Source organism: Lepus europaeus, chromosome 1 (assembly GCF_033115175.1).
Source record: "Lepus europaeus isolate LE1 chromosome 1, mLepTim1.pri, whole genome shotgun sequence".
Taxonomy (NCBI): Eukaryota; Metazoa; Chordata; class Mammalia; order Lagomorpha; family Leporidae; genus Lepus; species Lepus europaeus.
Genome location: NC_084827.1, coordinates 46,181,249 through 46,200,080, shown reverse-complemented (window position 1 = coordinate 46,200,080; position 18,832 = coordinate 46,181,249). Strand labels below are relative to the sequence as shown.

At 47.1% G+C, this 18,832-nt stretch overlaps 1 protein-coding gene across 7 annotated transcripts in view; it reads left to right on the top strand.

Moving 5' to 3' along the window:
* Positions 1-18,832, top strand: part of ATXN7L1 (ataxin 7 like 1) — a 282,673-nt gene that overhangs the window by 90,715 nt on the left and 173,126 nt on the right. For all 7 annotated transcript variants that reach the window (XR_009868444.1, XM_062215739.1, XM_062216267.1 and 4 more), the window contains one exon: positions 1,942-2,046. Coding sequence is in view for 6 of the 7 variants with exons in the window: in XM_062215739.1 (XP_062071723.1) it covers positions 1,942-2,046 (105 nt within the window). In the remaining variant the exon portion in view is untranslated. The remainder of the gene's footprint in view (positions 1-1,941; positions 2,047-18,832) is intronic.

Sequence of the window (18,832 nt, the reverse complement as noted above, 5' to 3'; positions counted from 1 at the left end):
CCCTTGCCCCTGTGATAAACATGCCAGTTCCACTTCCCTCAAAGCAGCGGGAAGAGATGACAGAGCCGTGGGGGCTGCCGTCGATGCTCTGTTTGGGTTATAAGTGAGCCTTCCCCAGTCGTGAGGAACTCAGCTGCTCCCCTGGCCTGAACTCCCTGTTGAGGAACTTTGGTGGTGTGAGATTTCCTTAGACACAGGTTGAGTCTAGCAAATGAGGGCCGGAAGGTGAGTGGAGGAGCAGGTTTGTGACAGAGACACCTTCAAGCCACAGTATGGTTCTTTCCTGTCCCTGGTTATGTGACCACCCTGGCCTCAGAGCCAAAGTGCCTCTCCTGGAACCAGTCGGCTAACAGGCAGGTGGAGGTGCCATCCTGGGCCTCGCCTCCACCCAGAGGTACGACCATAGCTTTCCTTGCAACTTTTTTTGGAACCAGCTTTATTGCGATATAATTCACGTGCCATACAGTTTATCCAGTATTATACAATGCAGTGGTTTTTAGTATATTCACAGCACTGTGCAACCATCACCATTATCAATCTCAGAACACTTCATCCTCCCCAAAATAAACCCCACACCCCTCAGCAATCATCCCCCAATCCCTACAGGCCCGCAGCCCAAGGCAAGCACTCTGCCCCTTTTTATGTGTGTAGATTTGTGATTCTGGACATCTTGTACAAGTGGGGCACACTGCACGTGGCTCCTCTTGCCTAGTGTAACGTTTCAGCACCGCCCTCATAGTAGCTTGGATCAGTACTCAGTGCTCAGTTCCGTCTGTGGATGAGTAGTGTCCTCCATGGAGGTGACACATTTTGCCTGTCCATTCATCTGTTGATGGGCATTTGGGTCGTTCCCACTTCGAGGCTTCAGTGAGCAGAACCTCTGTGAACGTTGGTGGGCGAGATTCTTGCATAGACAGGAATGTTGGTATCTCTTTAAGTATATGCCGCGTAACTGAGGTCTTAGCAGTACATGTCTGATCATCTCGCTTCTTTACTCAGAAACCCTCCATGGCTTCCCATCTGACTCAGATCCTTCCATTGATCTGTGCGGATTGCAGCTTCTGGGTCCTTGCCAGCTTCGCCACACACCACCTCTCCCACCACTCTTCCCTGAGTCTGTTCCAGCCGTAAGGTTCCTCCGGGACCTGGACCACCCTTCTTTGGTTTCATCTTTGAATGCTCCCTTCCTTTGTTTCTCTGGGACCTGACCCTCAGGCAGGCACCCTCCGATGCCAAGATTAGGTTAGGTCCACCTGACACAGGCAAGTGGGGCCCCATATGTCTCCTTCATGGCACTTGGCACTTGTCACCCACACAACCACGATGGCTACTGTGACTATCTCTGCTTTGTGTGGCTCTCTTCTGCCACCAGAAGCTCTGGGTGCCCCAGGACCACACCTTTGTTCCCTAGTTTCCCCCTGTGCCTAGCGCAGTGCCTGGCACTCTTGGGTGCTCCAAAAATATTTACCAAATGGATAATGGGTAAGGCTGGCAGCCGGCAAACCATCTGCCTGTGGATTCCTTTGGCCTTGGTGTCTTCCTCAGGTGAAGGGGAAACCCAGATGACTGCTGGAGCCAAGGTGACTCCTTGTTGCATCCCCACTTACCTGGGGGGCCCCTGCTGAAATAGGAACAGGTTTGGGAAGGCCTCTTTCCCCACAGCAGGTGACTCAGGGCAGCCCCACCCTCCCCAGCTCTGTCAACTCCGTCAACAGCAGCCCCTTTCCGAGGGGGAGATGAGGAGGGAGTCTTTGAGGCGGTTGCTTCTCGGAGAGTTTGGGGAGCTGCGTTATGACAAACCGCATTCCCTTTAGTGAGGATGATTGCTTTTCTGTGCATCTTGTCTGAAAAAAACTGTCCTTGAAGAAATTCCAAGAGGAAACTACACCTTCTGAGACTTAATTGCTTTTGCAAAAACCACTGTTTTCATTTCCCCCACAGATATGCACTTATTTGGCCATTACCCAGCACATGACGACTTCTATCTCGTGGTGTGCAGCGCCTGTAACCAGGTCGTGAAGCCGCAGGTTTTCCAGTCGCACTGCGGTAAGTGGACTCCTGCGCCTGACCGCCGTGTCGGTGCCCGCTGTTGGGCACACTCGCCTGTCCCTGGGCTCCCCGACAGGGTCTGCCCTAGCGTCTGGCTTAGCCCAGGGCTGTGGGTAAACTCTTCCTGAGGTTGCAGCCTCTGTTTGCAGGGTCACTGTTTTAGGAGCTGTAGCCCTTGCTGAAACAGTCAATCCTGTCAGAACAAATGAGAGAAACCCTGCAACGTGTCTGGGTACGAGGGACTAGACTGAGGTCATCTACCCAGCCTTGTGGTGGCCCTGCAGGTGACCAATGGGAGGGGAGGACAATGCCTGAGGAATCTCCTGCAGGCTGACATTGGGTGCCACTGGAAGAGGGCCAGGAGGGGGTCTCCCTGGATTTCCACCAAGTGGAACTGGAGCCAAGGGCAGCCTGGCATCTGGGTCACTGGGTGCTTCCCCGGGGAAGTGGTGTGTAGGGAGAACCTCAGGTGCCACTTAGCCTTTTCCAAGAATGTCCTTTGTTTAGCAATCCACGGGTGTTTGTGAACTCGCTTTCCCTGGTTATCTAAATATCCTTGGCGTCACAATCCCTCATGTGGTCTCCAGTGCAGGTGCCACAGACATACAGCGGGTAAAGGCCACAGGGCCACTCAGGGACAAATAAGCAGCTAAATGACCTTAGATAAGATGGCACTCAATCTCTCAGGGTGGAAGTTTCCTTATGTTTGACAGGGAGCTGGACCAGACCATTTCCAAAGCTGTAATGTGCTGGAAGTCCTGATCAGTGTTCTCCAGCATTTTATTTTGATGGACACAAAATTGGAATGCCTCCCTTTGTTGCTAAAATTTCCAAACACCTTCAGTGGGCCTTAAAGTTGAAGCAGTCATTCTATTGAATGTGCTTTTGCAGATTACACAACACATTTCCCCTTTCTCTGTATTTCTGACTTTCCTCTTCAGTTATCACTTTTAAATAGACAGGAGATAAAAGGAAATGAGCTTGTAACTAAGCTCTTCAGTAAACATGTATGGGACTATATAGAACAGTTTCTATTATGTTCTTATCATCTGGGATGATATGTATGTATATATATATGTACATATCTACGTATATATAATGTGTGCTGTAGGTGTATTTTGTGCTTATAATTTGTAGAAAGAGAATCCAAGCTTATGGGGGCACTTTTATGAATTAGTCCAAGACGATGAACTGACACAAAGCAGAGAAAGGACCCTAGAAAGTGCTGTACAAAGAGCTGTGATAAGAGGCCACAACCAGCCCTGTGACCTTGGGCTACTTGCTTAATGTCTCAGGTCTTTGGTTTCCTGCCTTGTCCATGACTTGCATGCGCATCTAGCTCCAACAGTGTCACTTACGGTAGAGTGAGCACGAAAGGAGCGGGTCGTGTACTCGGCATGCGTGGCCTTCTTGCTCAGTGCTGTGTAGCAAATGACCTTCTCTTCTGTCTGGAAGAGAGAAAAGGTCAGACCTCTCCAAAGGGAAGCTGTCAGAGGCCCCGTGGTGGCCCCACCAGCTGATGTGACAGGTGGAGAATCCAAAGCAGAACCGTGGCAAGAAGGTCCCGCCCAGCCAGTCGTCCAGGGAGCAGTCATGGGAGCTCTGTGACAGTTGTTTCTGTGTGTTTCAGGAGAGTACATATGCTACATCATCCTGACTGTGATCAGCATTCATTCATTTGCAGGGACACGCTGCTGTTCTAGACCTTGGGATGCAACCATGAACAAAACAACTGAAAATCTCAGTTGTTGGGTCTGCATTCTATTGTAAGCTGTCAGAACCTTCCCTAGGAACTTAATTCACTGGCAGTCTGTAATGGAAGCTTCCTGAAAGGGACTTGAGACCCCACTGCCCTGAACAATCCATACAAAGGCCAGCAAGGTGTCACCCTTCCAACAGAGAAGCCTCTAGGGCTTGGGTGGCTGATGCATAGGCCTCCCTCTGCCAGGAGGAGGCTTTGGGTGCAAGAGCCAAGTGTCAGCCTAGGGGACAGCCCATGGCTTTGTGGCCACCTGCTGTGAACAGTGATGGTAAATTAGTCTGGGGCTTTGAGATTCCTGACCTCAGCACTTGCAACTCATTCTCCACTGAGTTTGTTGCAGAGCAGCAGTGGGGACACCACCACAACCCAGCAACTTGAAACACCAGCACCTCCACATCTTTCGGGTGTGTGTCCCAACGATACAAAGCCCAGCCCACATGTATCAGGCTCAGGAGAAAAGGCAGAACAGCTCAGCACTGCCGCTGTTCTTTGGGGCAGTATTTGTTATTTTTCCCAGAGAATTCCTCCTAGAGTTTCATGATCGGTTCTACCTGATGTAAAGAATAGGAGAGTATTTAAAAAGTTCATGGAAAATGCATATTATGGAAAAATTATGCAGGCATTTGAAAAATTTTTGCACCGAAAAACTTTTGTTTCCATTTTTTGTACAAACTTTTTGAAGTTCCCTTGTACCATAGACTGGTTGGCTTATAAGCAACAAATTTATTTCTCACAGTTCTAGAGACTGTAAGTCTGAAGTCTATGCCCCAGCATGGAAAGGCTCTGGGGAAGACCCTCTTCCTGGACTGCAAACTGCAGCCTTCTTTCTCTATCCTCATGTGGTGGAAAGAGGGTCGAGAAAGCTCTCTGGAATCCCTTTCTAAGGGCACTAATCCCATTAATAAGGACTCCATCCATGAATCACTCCCAAAGGCCTCCTTCCTAATACCATCATAATAGGGATTAGAATTTCAACATACGAATTCAGGAGGACACAAACATTCAGCCCATAGTGATATTTCTTTCTTTGCTGTTTTACCGTGTGTGACTAACCTTGCCGTTTTCAGCAAGTTAATAAGAATGCCACCGTGCTAAGTGCCAGGCACTTTCCTTATCTTTGAACTTGAAATCCTCTACTGCATCCATTTGTGAAGTTGAGGAAACGAAGGCTTAGTAATTTCAGGTGCCTTGCCTAAGGTCTCAGCTAGAGATCCTCTCTCTTCATGGACCTAATGGCCCCTCCCACCCTTCCCAAATTTGAAGGCCCAGCCTATTTGCTTACCTGGTAGCATAACATGGTTGGGCTTCAACCTCAGTTTGGTTAGCAGGGGAATATCTTTTCAAATGGAATCTTGCATAGAATCACAATCTAAAAGTATGACAAGGCCGGCGCGGCTCAATAGGCTAATCCTCTGCCTTGCGGCGCCGGCACACCGGGTTCGAGTCCCGGTTGGGGCGCCAGATTCTGTCCCGGTTGCCCCTCTTCCAGGCTAGCTCTCTGCTGTGGCCCAGGAGTGCAGTGGAGGATGGCCCAGATCCTTGGGCCCTGCACCCCATTGGAGACCAGGATAAGCACCTGGCTTCTGCCTTCGGATCAGCGCAGCGCGCCGGCTGCGGCGGCCATTGGAGGGTGAACCAACGGCAAAGGAAGACCTTTCTCTCTGTCTTTCTCTCTCACTGTCCACTCTGCCTGTCAAAAAAAATAAAAATAATTAAAAAAAAGTATGACAAAGCAGAACAGTTGGGGTTGAGATTGCAGTGTGGGCTCATTGATGGGAATAAGTCCTTATTAATGGGATTAGTGCCCTTATAAAGGGATTCCAGAGAGCTTTCTCAACCCTCTTTCCACCTACCTGTCTGGCCTTCTCCTGACTCTGCCCCTCCACCCACCAGTGCTCCATAGAACATCATTTGAAATTTGTTGAGGTAGTGGAGAAAATGTGGAATTTTGAGTCAGGGTGATTTACATAATTCTTCCACTAACTGTGTGACCTTGGGCAGGTCATCTGCTCTCTCCTGACTTCAGTTTGCTCATCTGTAAAGTGGGCATTCTGCCTGTTCATGGAGTTGTTGGGACAACCTGACAGGTGTGAGGTTTGGGATTCGTTTCCTCAGCCTCCTCTACCTGACATCCTTCCCCATTGCCCCCAGCTGGGTAGGATACCTCTTTTTTTTTTTTTTTTTTTTTGACAGGCAGAGTGGACAGTGAGAGAGAGAGAGAGAAAGGTCTTCCTTTGCCGTTGGTTCACCCTCCAATGGCCACCGCGGCCGGCGCGCTGCGGCCAGCGCACCGCGCTGATCCGATGGCAGGAGCCAGGTGCTTCTCCTGGTCTCCAATGGGGTACAGGGCCCAAGTACTTGGGCCATCCTCCACTGCACTCCCGGGCCACAGCAGAGAGCTGGCCTGGAAGAGGGGCAACCGGGACAGAATCCGGCGCCCCAACCAGGACTAGAACCCGGTGTGCCGGCGCCGCTAGGCGGAGGATTAGCCTAGTGAGCTGCGGCGCCGGCTAGGATACCTCTCTTAATATCCATAGAACTCTGTTCCCTGGTGCCACTCCCTCACAGGTTCCCACTGAACCTGTGAACTGGTTCTGCTTCTGTAATCCTTTCAGGACAGGGGTGTACTGGTTCACTTCTGTGTTCCTTGGACCCATGAAAGAAGTGCGTTCAGGGTGCGTGGCAGCATTCAGGGTCTTAGTGTTCTTGTTTCAGTAAAACTGGAAAAACGTGTGGGGTGTGTGTGTGTGTGTGTGTGTGTGTTCAGGCAGTTGCTTTGGGAGACTTCAGAAAGTGGTGGTTAAGAGAAAGCTGTTTCTTACTCAGCACTTTGACACCAAATGTGTAGGCTTTCCACCCCAAGCAATTCTCTGTGGACACTGACTGGGTGTTCTGCCGTTTAATTCAATTCTGACTGTAATTACCTAGACTTAATGCAGAAACCACTCACTTAAGGCTCAGTCCTACAGAACTGCTCCCCCACTTCAGGTGCCAAACACAAGTAATGGATCCCCAGGGTACCCACACTTCTGTCTGACTTGGCTGCAAATCAGAAGTCCCCAGGATCCCCTACTCAGGTTCAATAATTTGCTATAACTCACAGAACTCAGACACTCAACTTTTTATTTATAAGGGAAAATAGAATACAAATGACCATCCGGGGGTGCACATGGCAAAGTCTAGAAGAGTCCTGAGTGCAGGAGCCTCTGTCTGTCTCACAGAGTGAGAATGCCCCTCTGCCAGCATGTAGATGTGCTCACCAGCCTGGAATCGCTCCAGACTGTGCTGTCCAGGGTCTTGTCGGAGGTCAACATAGGCATGATCAATTGAACCACTGGCAGTTAACTCCGTCTCCACATCCGGTCAGGTAGGGCTGAAAGTTCCACCCTTCCAATCATGTCTTCATCTTTCTGGCAGCCAGTCCCCATTCTGAAAGTGTCTAGGGACCCCAACCACCAGTCATCTCATTAGCATACTCCACTCAGAGGGCACAGGGTTTCTAGAAGCTCTTGTGTCAGGAAACTGGGGACTAAGATCAAATACACCTAAAGGTGCTCCTATCACCCCTGTCACCCAGGGACTCACAAAGGTCTCAGGAGCTCTGTGCAAGGAACTGAGCATGAAAACCAAATATGCATTTTTCTTCCACCCCAGTGTCCCAGAGCAGTGTGGACAGGCGGATGTCATGGTGGAAAAATCAGACCCAGGTTGGAATTCTGACTAACACTAGCTGCGTGATCTTGGCTAAGTACATTACCTTTCTGAGCCTCCCGTTCCTCACTTGTAAGCTACAAATGACAGCTCCTGCCTCGCAGAGTTACCAGGAAGAACAAGAAACAAGTGTGTGTAGTTTGCTGGCCCATGGAAAGGAAATAAAGAAAGGGTAGTCATTATTGTCAGTAAAACGAGGCTATGTTTCATTAAGTTGAATGTTCCTTATGAAAAATGGGACAGCCAATTCAGTGGTCTGCTTCCTGTCTTCCTTTCTTGCCTGGTCTCCCGGGACACGCACTCTGAGGTCAGCTTACGAACTCTCGCCTGTGATTCATCGTTAGCGTCCCACACTCCAAAAGACAAGACTTGTCGGCCTGAATATGATCACATTTGCCCGGAGTCCTGAGGACCTGGCTTTACAAATATTGGTTTACATTCACATTAGGCCCCAATGTCAACTCCTTTGGAAATGTCGTGAAGCCCCAGAGTCCCTCTGGGCTCCCTGCCATCGTTGCTGTACAGGCGTGGTGTGAAGTGTCCCCGCAGGACTGGCCGAGGACCTTGTGCTCCTGACAGTGTGCCCAGGATGGTGTGCCAGCTAGAGAAAGCAGGCACAGCCACTGCTGGGAGAGATTCTGTGTGGAGATAAGACCCTCTGGGAGCCACGGTCTGTGCCACCCACCTTTGTTGGCTTCCCTGGATCTGTCGCCTTCTTAGTCTGTGCCAGGGACTTTTTAGATACTGTTCAATCTCCTACCCAGAAGAGCTGGGATTTTGAAGAATTAGTTTGCTTCTAAAGTTCTTTGGCACAGCTGTTAAGACACATTCCATATTGGAGTGCCCTGTCCCAGCTCCACTTCTGATTCCAGCTTCCTGCTGGTGGTGGCAGGTGATGGCTCAAAGGCTTGGCTCCCTGCCATCCGTGTTTGAGGCCTGCATTTAGTTACAGGCTCCTAGCTTTGGCTCAGCCCAGCCCGGCCCCATCTGTTCAGGCATTTGGGAAGTGAACCAGCAGGTAGGACATATCTCTCTCTCTCTGTCTCTGTCTCTCTTTAAAATAAAAGCAAATTAATATTTAAAGCTGCTTAGGGTAAGTTGTTAAGACTAAGGGACAGTTGCAGAAAGGGGAAACAAAGAGCCTCACCTTGGAGTCCTGATTGCGCTCAGAAGGCGTCTCTGTCCATCCCAGTCATGGCCTGACGTATTGACTGGAGGCCAGAGTCTAGTGATTGAGTGAAGCCTCTCTGATCCATCTTATTAGATTCAAATTCCAGTTCTGTCCCTTGTTCGCAGTGTGATCTTAGGCAGGTCACTCTTCCTGTCTAAGCTTGTGTTTCCTTATTCTTGAAGTGAGCATCGTAAGGTTGTCAGGACGATGAAGGAAGCTTTTGCATACGGGAACCTCAGTGGTGGGGTGAAGTTTGCTTTAAGAGAAAATTTACACTCTCATTAACTGAGTGGGAAGCTATGGAGATTTACATGTGGTTACTACGAGGTGAAAGGGGACCACTTGTGACTTTTCTTTCTGTGTCATTTGCTGGTGTCTCCTGGCCTCATCCCAGGTAGTACTGTGGCCACTTCTTCAAGACAGAATCCCAGGGCTGGGGGATGCTACCCATGTGTATGTATGTGCACAGGCTGTCTGTAAGGCGAAAACTAGGAGGTTCAGGGCATCTGTAATGGGAAATGTATTTTATTGCTTTTAGCAATTCCATGTTTTTGATCCATTTGAAATATTATCATTAAAGATAAAAAATAAGTAGATCCAGATTGTAATTGGGTCAGACATTTATGAAGTTGTATTATTTGCCTAAATGAAAGGAGTAGGTAGGATGTCTTTCTGTCCTTATCTCCCTGTGCGAGTGTGTTTACATAATTGTCTGCCATAGAGCAGGGCTTCTCAAAAGGGCCGCCACTGGACATTTGAGGCAGGGTAATTCTTTGTGGTGGGGCCTGTCCTAGATGGTACTGTAGCTTGCTGAGCAGCTTCCCCTGCCTCTGCCCTACTCCATACCAATAGCAGCCCCCACCTGTCCCAAGACTCAACAACCAAAAGAATCTTCCAGGCCTTGCCAGTGTTCTGTAGGGGACAAAAGCACCCCTGATTGAAAACCACTGCCGTAAAATATAACACAGTCTGCTTGTGACATTTTCCATGATTCTTTGTTTTTAAACTTTTTTCCAGAGTAAAATGTGTGTGTGTGTGTGTGTGTTTGCGCGCGCACCCAGAAATACTCATCACTTCCACAGACTCACAGCAGTTGTAGAAAGTTGACTGCTCCATCTTGCACAAGGCTGGCCTTCAGGGTCATTTCCTCATCACAGGCAGATGCAAAGCATAAACAAGCCATCTCACACAAGTCCATCACTGTGTCCTTTCCATCTCAAAATAAACATTTTAAAAAGGCTAAAGAAACAGCGCTTCCATCGACACAGATCCTACAGATTTTTTGACCACATTTGGCACTTGTCCTTGAAGCCGCGAGCCGTGCAGAGAACCAGACTCAGCCTACCCTTCAGTCAGAGATAATCCTTAGCTATCACAGCAACTGGAAGGAATGTCATTCAGTCAACAAGAGAGGACTCCAATTTTCTCCCCTCTTTCTCGGAGGGGTTTTTATTCCCTTTTCTGATTATATTTTTGAATGCCCTTCAAGTGGCTGTTTTGCATGTTGATGGGGATGCAGAAGAATTTAATGGCCTGTGAGCTAAAGCAGAAAGGCTGAGCAGCAAAATAAATGAGTGACAGCCACTCAGTCCTGGAGCTCGGCATGGCGTGTCCTGGCTGGCATCTCACTCCTGAGTGCATCCACATGCCAATACTGGTTGGGTACCAAGAGCCACACAGCCTAGCAGTACTACACATGGGAGCCTAATTAATGAGGTTCCAAGACGCCCTGCAATTGTTCATTGGCTTTTGTCTATCTCCAGGTGACCTCTGGTTAAGGAAGAAACTAACCATTTGTGCCTCCAAGCCCTAGGGAAAGTCAGTCCCTCCCATGTCAGTGCCCCCTGGGCTTCGCGGGTCATCAGGGATATCATCATGAGCTAATTACCCTGCCAGGACTTCTCTTCTGAAGATGTTGATTGCCACAGCTCAGGGCTTGCGGGTTTTTGTCAATTAAGTTGAATTTGTTTGTTGAGATTAAATTTGCAGTGTTCTTAGTTGTCTTTTATGAGACTAGATTTTTTTTTACACTAAAGAAGTATAAAATATTTAGAGAAACTTGGTCTCAAATATATTCTGTGTCAAGTCTGACAGCATTAATTAATGAGATGTGGCAAGAGCATGGGAATCTGTGAAACTTTACACTGCTAGGAGGATTTCTTAAACTTTAATTTGGTCAATGTATCTCTGAACCCAATTAACTCCTGGAACTGATATATCTTCTGAACTTTTTTTTTTAAAGATTTATTGGGGCCAGCACTGTGGCGTAGTGGGTAAAGCCACCGGCTGCAGTGCCGGCACCTATATAGGCGCTGGTTTAATCCCGGCTGTTTCACTTTTGATCCAACTCTCTGCTATGGCCTGGGAAAGCAGTGGAAGATGGCCCATGTCTTTGGGTCCCTGCACCTGCTTGGGAGACCTGGAAGAAGCTTCTGGCTTCTGGCTTCGGATCAGCCCAGCTTCGGCCATTGCAGCATTTGGAAAGTGAACCAGTGAATGGAAGACCTCTCTTTCTTCCTCTCTATAACTCTTTCAAATAAATCTTAAAAAAAAATATTTCTTTACTTGAAAGGCAGAATTACAGGGAGAAATGGAGAGAGAATGAGAGAGAGAGAGAGAGAGAGATCTTCCTTCTGGTTCACTCCCCAAATGCCCAAAACAGCTTGGTAAGCCAGGCTGAAGCCAGGAGCTTGGAACACCATCCAGGTTTTCCCAAGTGAGTGTCAGGGACCCTTCATCTACTTCCTTTCAGACAGATTAGCAGGAAGCTAGATGAGAAGCATGGAGTTGCTGGAACTCAAACGAGCCATTCTCACATGGGATGCAGGCATCCCAAGTGACAGCCTGACCTGCTGCACCACAGTGCCTGCTCTGCTTTTAGATTTTTTGTAATCAGAAACAGTGCCTGCTTGTTCCATCCTTCCGTCATCCTCAGTAAATGCCGTTTTACAACAGATCTTAAGAAAACCTGTAAGGAAAGGAATGATGCATGGACTGATGAACGAGTGGTTATCCCTTAAAGTCAAGCATTATAGCTGAGAAATCTACAAGTAGAGCTTCAAATTATATTTGAGCTCGCTCAAATTATTGTTAATACTGAGTACAGAACATAGCAGTTTAACCTGGTCCTAACCCTGGCTCTTATTTTTATTCCACCAATGGAAGATGAAAACAGCAATAATGATAACGCTAATATACTATTGAGCACTTAACTATGTGCTCAGCATGTTTGTGTGCTGCAAATAAACTTATTTAAGAGCACTGGTTTAAACTTAGAGGTAGATTAGTAGATGGTGCCCATCATAATCCTTAAAAGACACAATCTTGAATGCCATAACCCCGAACACTGAAATCTCAACAAATTAAAGTCCTAAATGTTGAAATCCTGAAAGGTCAAATCCCATAAACTACAACTCAAGAAGAGTAGCACCATGCGAACATATTCTCCAAAGAGAGGCCATTCCCTACAAGAAAAAAAAAAAAAAAGCAGCCCCTCATCACAGTGCAAGACTTCAAAGTACATGTAATGATTGGGCTCCTAGAGACTACCTCCGCTCAGTGGTGCCTAATCTGTCCCTGTAATGCACTTTTTCACATGTCAGATTTTCTTTCTAGTTTTTTTTTTTTTTTTTTTTTGGGCGGGGGTTGTCTGTTTTTTTTTTTTTTTCTTCTTCTTCTTTTAGCTTTTTCCAGTACTTTAAATTGCCAGCATTATTTTAAAGATCTGTTTATTGAAAGAGTGATAGAAGGAGAGAGAAAAATACACAGAGAGAGAGACCCCTTCCATCCACTTGTTCACTCCCCAAATGTTACAACAGCCAGGTCTGGGCTAGGCTGAAGCCAAACACCGGGAGCTCCATCGGGGTCTCCTATGTGGGTTGCAAAGACCTAAGTGCTTTGGCTATCTGCTGCCTTCCCAGGCATTAGCAGGGACCTGGGTTGAAAGTGGAGTAGCTGGGACTTAAACCAGCACTCGAAATAGGATGTTGGCATCTCAAGTGGCAGTTTTACCTGCTGCACCACAACACGTGCCCATCAGCATTGTTTTTTACAATTCACCATGCTATGTGTTTCACTTTACACTGTTTTCAGTATTGGACATATAATTGTATAAAGACTTTCAGAGAGTTCAAACTAGTTTTGTGTGGTGGTATTTTGTGATTTTTTTTTTTTTCCTGCAAATTTGACTCCACAAAAATGCATTATCACGGTACTAACTGTGTGTAAGCATTGTGTGTTCATAAAGTCAGTGAAACATCTTCCTTAAATGAACAGTTGACCTTTTGGTACATCTGCATTTGGGAAAGACTTTGGCTTTTTGGGCAACTGCTTATGCACTATAGACCTATCTTGGTTTATGATCAGTCTTGTCCAAAGACTTGGATTGTCCATCACGGTATTTCAGGTGACCACACTGATAAACCTTGATGTGCAGTTACTAATCATAGCTCTGTGTAGTTATACACTTCACTTTCTGATCTGTTTCTTTGTGAGTACAGTTTTCTGATCATAACTGTTATGGCCATATGTGACTGTGGCTAGTGTACCTGAGTGTTTATGCTTGTAAAAATATGTGTTATTGTTGCCACTTTATTGTCTAAAGTGACCTACAATGTGTCCTTTTATGTTTTTATGATTCCCAAATCATTTTTTAAAAAAGATTTATTTATTTATTTGAAAGTCAGAGTTACACAGAGACAGAAGGAGAGGCAGAGAGCAGCAGAGAGAGAGAGCAAGAGAGAGGTCCTCCATCCGCTGGTTCACTCCCCAATTGGCTGAAATGGCAGAGCTGTACCCATCCGAAGCCAGGAGCCAGGAACTTCCTCCAGGTCTCCCACATGGGTGCAGGAGCCCAAGGATTTGAGCCGTCTTCTGCTTTCCTAGGCCATAGCAGAGAGCTGGACTGGAAGTGGAACAGCCCAGACCTGAACCAGCACCCATATTGGATGCCGGCACTGCAGGCGGTGGCCTTACCCACTAGCCACAGGGCCGGCTTCCCCAAATCACTTTATAATATGCAAATAAATGCCTTTTTAAAAGACTTTTTCTTAGGGCAACATTATGGCACAGGAGACTAAGCTGCCACCTGCAATGCCAGCATCCCAAGTGGGTGCTAATGTGCCTGGGAAGGCAGCAGAAGATGGCCCAAGTCTTTGGGCCTCTGCATTCACATGAGAGACCCAGATGTGATTCCAACTTGTGGGTTTGACCTGTCCCAGCTCTGGCCATTATGACCATTTGGGGAGTGAACCAGCAGATGGAAGATTCTCTCTCCTCTCTCTCTCTCAACACTGTCTCTCAAATAAATAAAATCTCCTTTAAAAAAAAATTGTTTCTAGAATTGTATTGTCTGGATTTTGATCTTTCAGGATTTCCTCATTCAGGATTTTAACATTTAAGATTGTATCTTTCAGGATTATGGCCCAAACCCATTAACAGGAACTATATAATTTTAGGATTATTGAATTCATCTTTAATCTTAAAAAGCTTTTACTTATAAACCTATTTCTTGAAAGCCAAATCTTTTATGGTATCCTTCTTTAGAATCTCATGGTTTTGATTCATTCTTTTATTTTTTTTTTAAATGTTTACTGAACACGTGCTATACTCCAGGCAGTGTTCTGGTGCTGCAGATAGAAGTGAACAAAATGGATAGGGGACTGTCTCCCTTGAAGTTCACATCCTGGTTTCTCAAATGACATAAACAAATAGTGATCAAACTGTATGAAGAGCTGACACAAGAGTGACCTGGCAGAGAGTGGGATAAGAGCAAAAGCTGGCATGTTTAAGGGCTTCCAAGCAGTGGGCAGAGTTGGAAGGCCAGAAGCCAGAGTTTGGGCTGTGAGAGACTGTGAAGGGAATTCAGTTAGGGAAAGACATTATCTGGTTTACGTTTTTAGAAGTTCACTCTGGCTTCTAGAGATTGTTATATTGGCCACCTGAAGGCTGTTTTTGTTTTGTTTTGTTTTGGTTTTGGTTTTTGGTTTTTGGGTTTTTTTTTTTTTTTTTTTGACAGAGTTAGACAGAGAGAGAGAGACAGAGAGAAAGGTCTTCCTTCCGTTGGTTCACCCCCCAGATGGCTGCTATGACCTGAGCTACAGCGATCCAAAGCCAGGAGCCAGGTGCTTCTTCCTGGTTTTCCATACAGGTGCAGGGGCCTAGACATTTTGGCCATCCTCCACTGCCTTCCCGGGCCACAGCAGAGCTGGACTGGAAGAGGAGTAACCTGGTACCCATAAGGGATGCCGGTGCCACAGGCGGAGGATTAACCAAGTGAGCCACGGCACGGGCCCCAAAGGCTGTTTACATAGAAAATAGCCATTTTAGTTATGTCTTGGGATTTTTTTCCAAGTGCAGCTGACTTCATTTTTACATCACTGGTAGACCTCTGTAGGCAGGCAGAGCCCCAGGTGGTTTATCTGCATTTGTGTAGAGCTCAGCTGTCCCCCAGCCAAGTTGTGAGCTGATGTCTCTGCCCCTGCATCCTATTCCTGTGCAGTTACTGTACAGCAGAGTCACCTGTGCACCCTGGCCAGGCTCTGAGGGCTCTGACTGTGCCCTGTGCACCCGTAAGTCCAGCACAGAGGACATCTACCAACTTGCTGTGGATACTCACAAGTAGGTGGACAGACAGAAGGAAGGACTCCTCCAATCCCAAATCATGTGCTCAGGGAACCTTCTGCTTCACCAATATGGTAGCTATTGCAAATGCTTATTTCCTCTCTCTCCCTCTTCTCCCCACCCGCCCCCCAAAAAAGAAAACACACACAGACACAGACACACAAACACACAGAGACAGCAGACAAGAAGTTTCAAAGAGCCAGGAGCCCTGTCATGCTCACCAGTAGATTCCCTGAGTTAACGTTGTGAGTGCTCAGTATACTTAAAAAAAAAAAAAAAATCTTGGAGGTAGGAGGGAGGAAGCCAGCAAGGAAGGAAACCAGCTTGCCAGTAGTGAATCAGCCCAGTTCCACATGTGAGTGGGTACGGCCATTTAGGAGGACCTGACTGCTTGAAGAGAATGGCTGTCCTGCTCAGACTCACGGGGAAAGGCTGCTGCGGGAGAACGTCCGTCCTCAGTGAGTGGCCAGCAGGCCGCGGCTTTCACCCCTGACCGCAGCGGCTTTCTGGAGGGATCTCACTGTAACATGACCCCCAGCTTCTGACTCATCGCTGGCATGGCTTTGCGGTGCAGGCCGCTCTGTTCCATCCCGCAGAGCTGTATCGACCGAGGCGAATTAGAGAACAGTCATCGCTTTATTTAAATCTTAGTCAAGAATGTTGCCCGCGCTGATTGCAAAGGTCATTTTGGAATCCTCCCCATCCCGAGCAATGAGTAGAGCAGCACTGCCAAAACAGTGCTCCTTCTCTGGAGTAGTGAGTCAGAACTCGGCGAGCACATCCCCTTGGCCAACCGTGCCACGCTCCCCTCCCAGAGCCCCATAGTGGCTATCAACATCTTACAGAACCAAGAGATCCTGCAGTTGGAACCAGAAATGTGCCTAGTTCACGTTGGAGTCTCATCTCTTTTTCTCCAACTTCAACCATGCACCCTGGGCAACAGCAGCAATAATAATGATGTGGTTTTTCCCCTAATAATGTGGCCCCAGCATAACCCTACTCCTTCATGTGCTGTCTGAGCAGAGAAGCAAAGATTGTTTCTAGCCCAGGAGGAGAAACTGGCCGTGGACAAAGTTCACGATCCCCCAGTCCACGTGCGCTGTAAGCAGGGAGGCTTTCCAGGGTGACACTGATGAGACACCATTTTCACGCTCCCCCCCCCCCCCCCCCGATGCCAGCACCTCACTCCACCGGTGCTGCAACACTGCGTCATCGTGGGTGTCCTTTGCAACAGGCCCTCCGAGCATTCTCTCCAAGAGCTGGCTCTCTGAGAGCCTCCTCCAAAAGACCACAGATTTCTGTCTGAAGCTTGGTTTCTGGCTAGCTGTGTTATTTGTTTGTTCGTAAGCATCATAGATACTTTGCTTTTCTCCCCCTGAATTATTTCTTCAAATTCCTAAGACTTCTCCAGAAGTGCTTTTTTTTTTTTTTTTTTTTTTTTTTTTTTTTTTTTTTTTTGGACAGGCAGAGTGGACAGTGAGAAAGACAGAGAGAAAGGTCTTCCCTTTGCTGTTGGTTCACCCTCCAATGGCCGCTGTGGCTGGTGCGCTGTGGCCGACGCACCGTGCTGATCCAAAGGAAAGAACCAGGTACTTATCCTGGTCTCCCATGGGGTGCAGGGCCCAAGTACTTGGGCCATCCTCCACTGCACTCCCTGGCCACAGCAGAGAGCTGGCCTGGAAGAGGGGCAACCGGGACAGAATCCAGAGCCCCGACCGGAACTAGAACCTGGTGCGCCGGTGCCGCAAGGCGGAGGATTAGCCTATTGAGCCGCGGCGCCGGCCAGAAGTGCATTTTTATAGGACGAGTGTGGCTTAGCATGTGTTTGGCCATGGTTTTATGCTCATTGCTGTGAGTGACTGCCTTCCCCCAGCACGTAACCTTCCTAAACATGTAGGTAACCATGACCATGGCATGTTGCTGTATACCCATTAATAAGAACATTGCACTGGAGCCAGCCCGGCCTGACCTCCAGTGCAGTGACCTGCATTCCTGTCACCTCTGGACTGTCATCCTGATAGTGGCGCTGTCTCCGAGTACATGTGAATCAAGCTTACCCCAGTGCATATTTGTCTCGTTATTCAGCTGGCCCAGGGATTGTTTTGGGGCCATCAGCACAGTCCAGGGAAGAAACTGTCATCTGGTTTTGGTTTTGTTTTGGGGGACTTCTTAGAAAGGGTGTTCTCTGCTCCCAAGACACCTGCCCCTACATGTTCCCCATGTGGCTCCTGTGTAGCCTTCCCCACTCATTTCTTAGACGTTCCTGGTCCTGACAGTGAGCAGGCAGAAGGCCCTATACAAACTGAACTATAGTATTTTCTCAATTCCAGAATGCTTTTAATTGTAATTGTAATGCCCCATCAATTGAACAGCACCTCCTCCCAGGTACCAGGAGCACTTTAAGGACAGTCTGTTCAGCCAACCAGCAGTAGTAAGCAGCAAGAGATGGGCAGGGTGAGGCAGAGCAGTGCAGGGGCTAGGGAATATGCCAGGAACAGTTTCTGTTGCTGCACAGCTAGTCCTCCTTCACTATGCACATCCCTTATCTCCTTCTGGGAGTCAGGTATTTCACCCATCCCTCTGGTTTAGAGTTTAGTTCAAAGTACAAAATAATGAAGCTATAATGGTCTGAGAGTTTCCTGTTTCTTGTGATCCCCTTGATAAATGTCATGTAAATTAACCTGGTCCCATAGCAACTAGGCCACGTGTAGATAAAACTCCCCCAGCTGCCAAATAGTAATTTAGAAGTGTGGTTTTCATTTTCAAAAACAAAGGGTAGTGAAAGGGCTCGCCTTACTGTTGTTTTCTTTGTGATCTCTAGTTCAATGTATGGTGGTCAGAGAATGTTCATTGTAAGTTATCCTTTTTTTGTTTTGTTTTGTTTTGACATTTGATACTTCCTTTCTGTCTAGTTAGTGTGCAGTTTTTGTAAATGTCTCATGTGCGATTGGAAAATTTATGTAATCTCTTTTTGGGGCACAGAATTCCATCTATATATTGTTTATTGTGCTCAAATCTTGTTTATCCTCATCATTCTTTATCTGCTTGCTCTGTAGTTTCTGAGAAAGTAGTTTTAAATCTCCTATGATGGTTGTAAGTGTGTCATTCTCTCCTGTAACTCTGACAGCTTTTGCTTTATAGTTTTAAGGCTGTGCAACTGGGTGCATATAAATTTGATTGCCATGTCTTCTTAATGGTGGCATTCTTGTACCTATTAATGCTTTTGCCTTTGGTCCTATTTTATCTTGATCAACTTTGCCACCCAGTTTTCTGTTGGCCAGTAAGTATTTTCCTCATTGATCTCTTTCTGTTCTTTTATTTTCAACTTTTCTGTGTCATTTTGTTGCAGGTGTCTCTTGTAAGCAATATATAACTGGCTTTTAATAAGTCCAGTTAATAATGTCTTAAGACGTGAGTTTTATTCATTTACAGTTATTGTGCTTAGCTTTTATGTATGAACTTATTTTCCTCTTTACTGGCGTATTTCTGTTTGCCTTGCATTCTATTCCCTTCTTTGT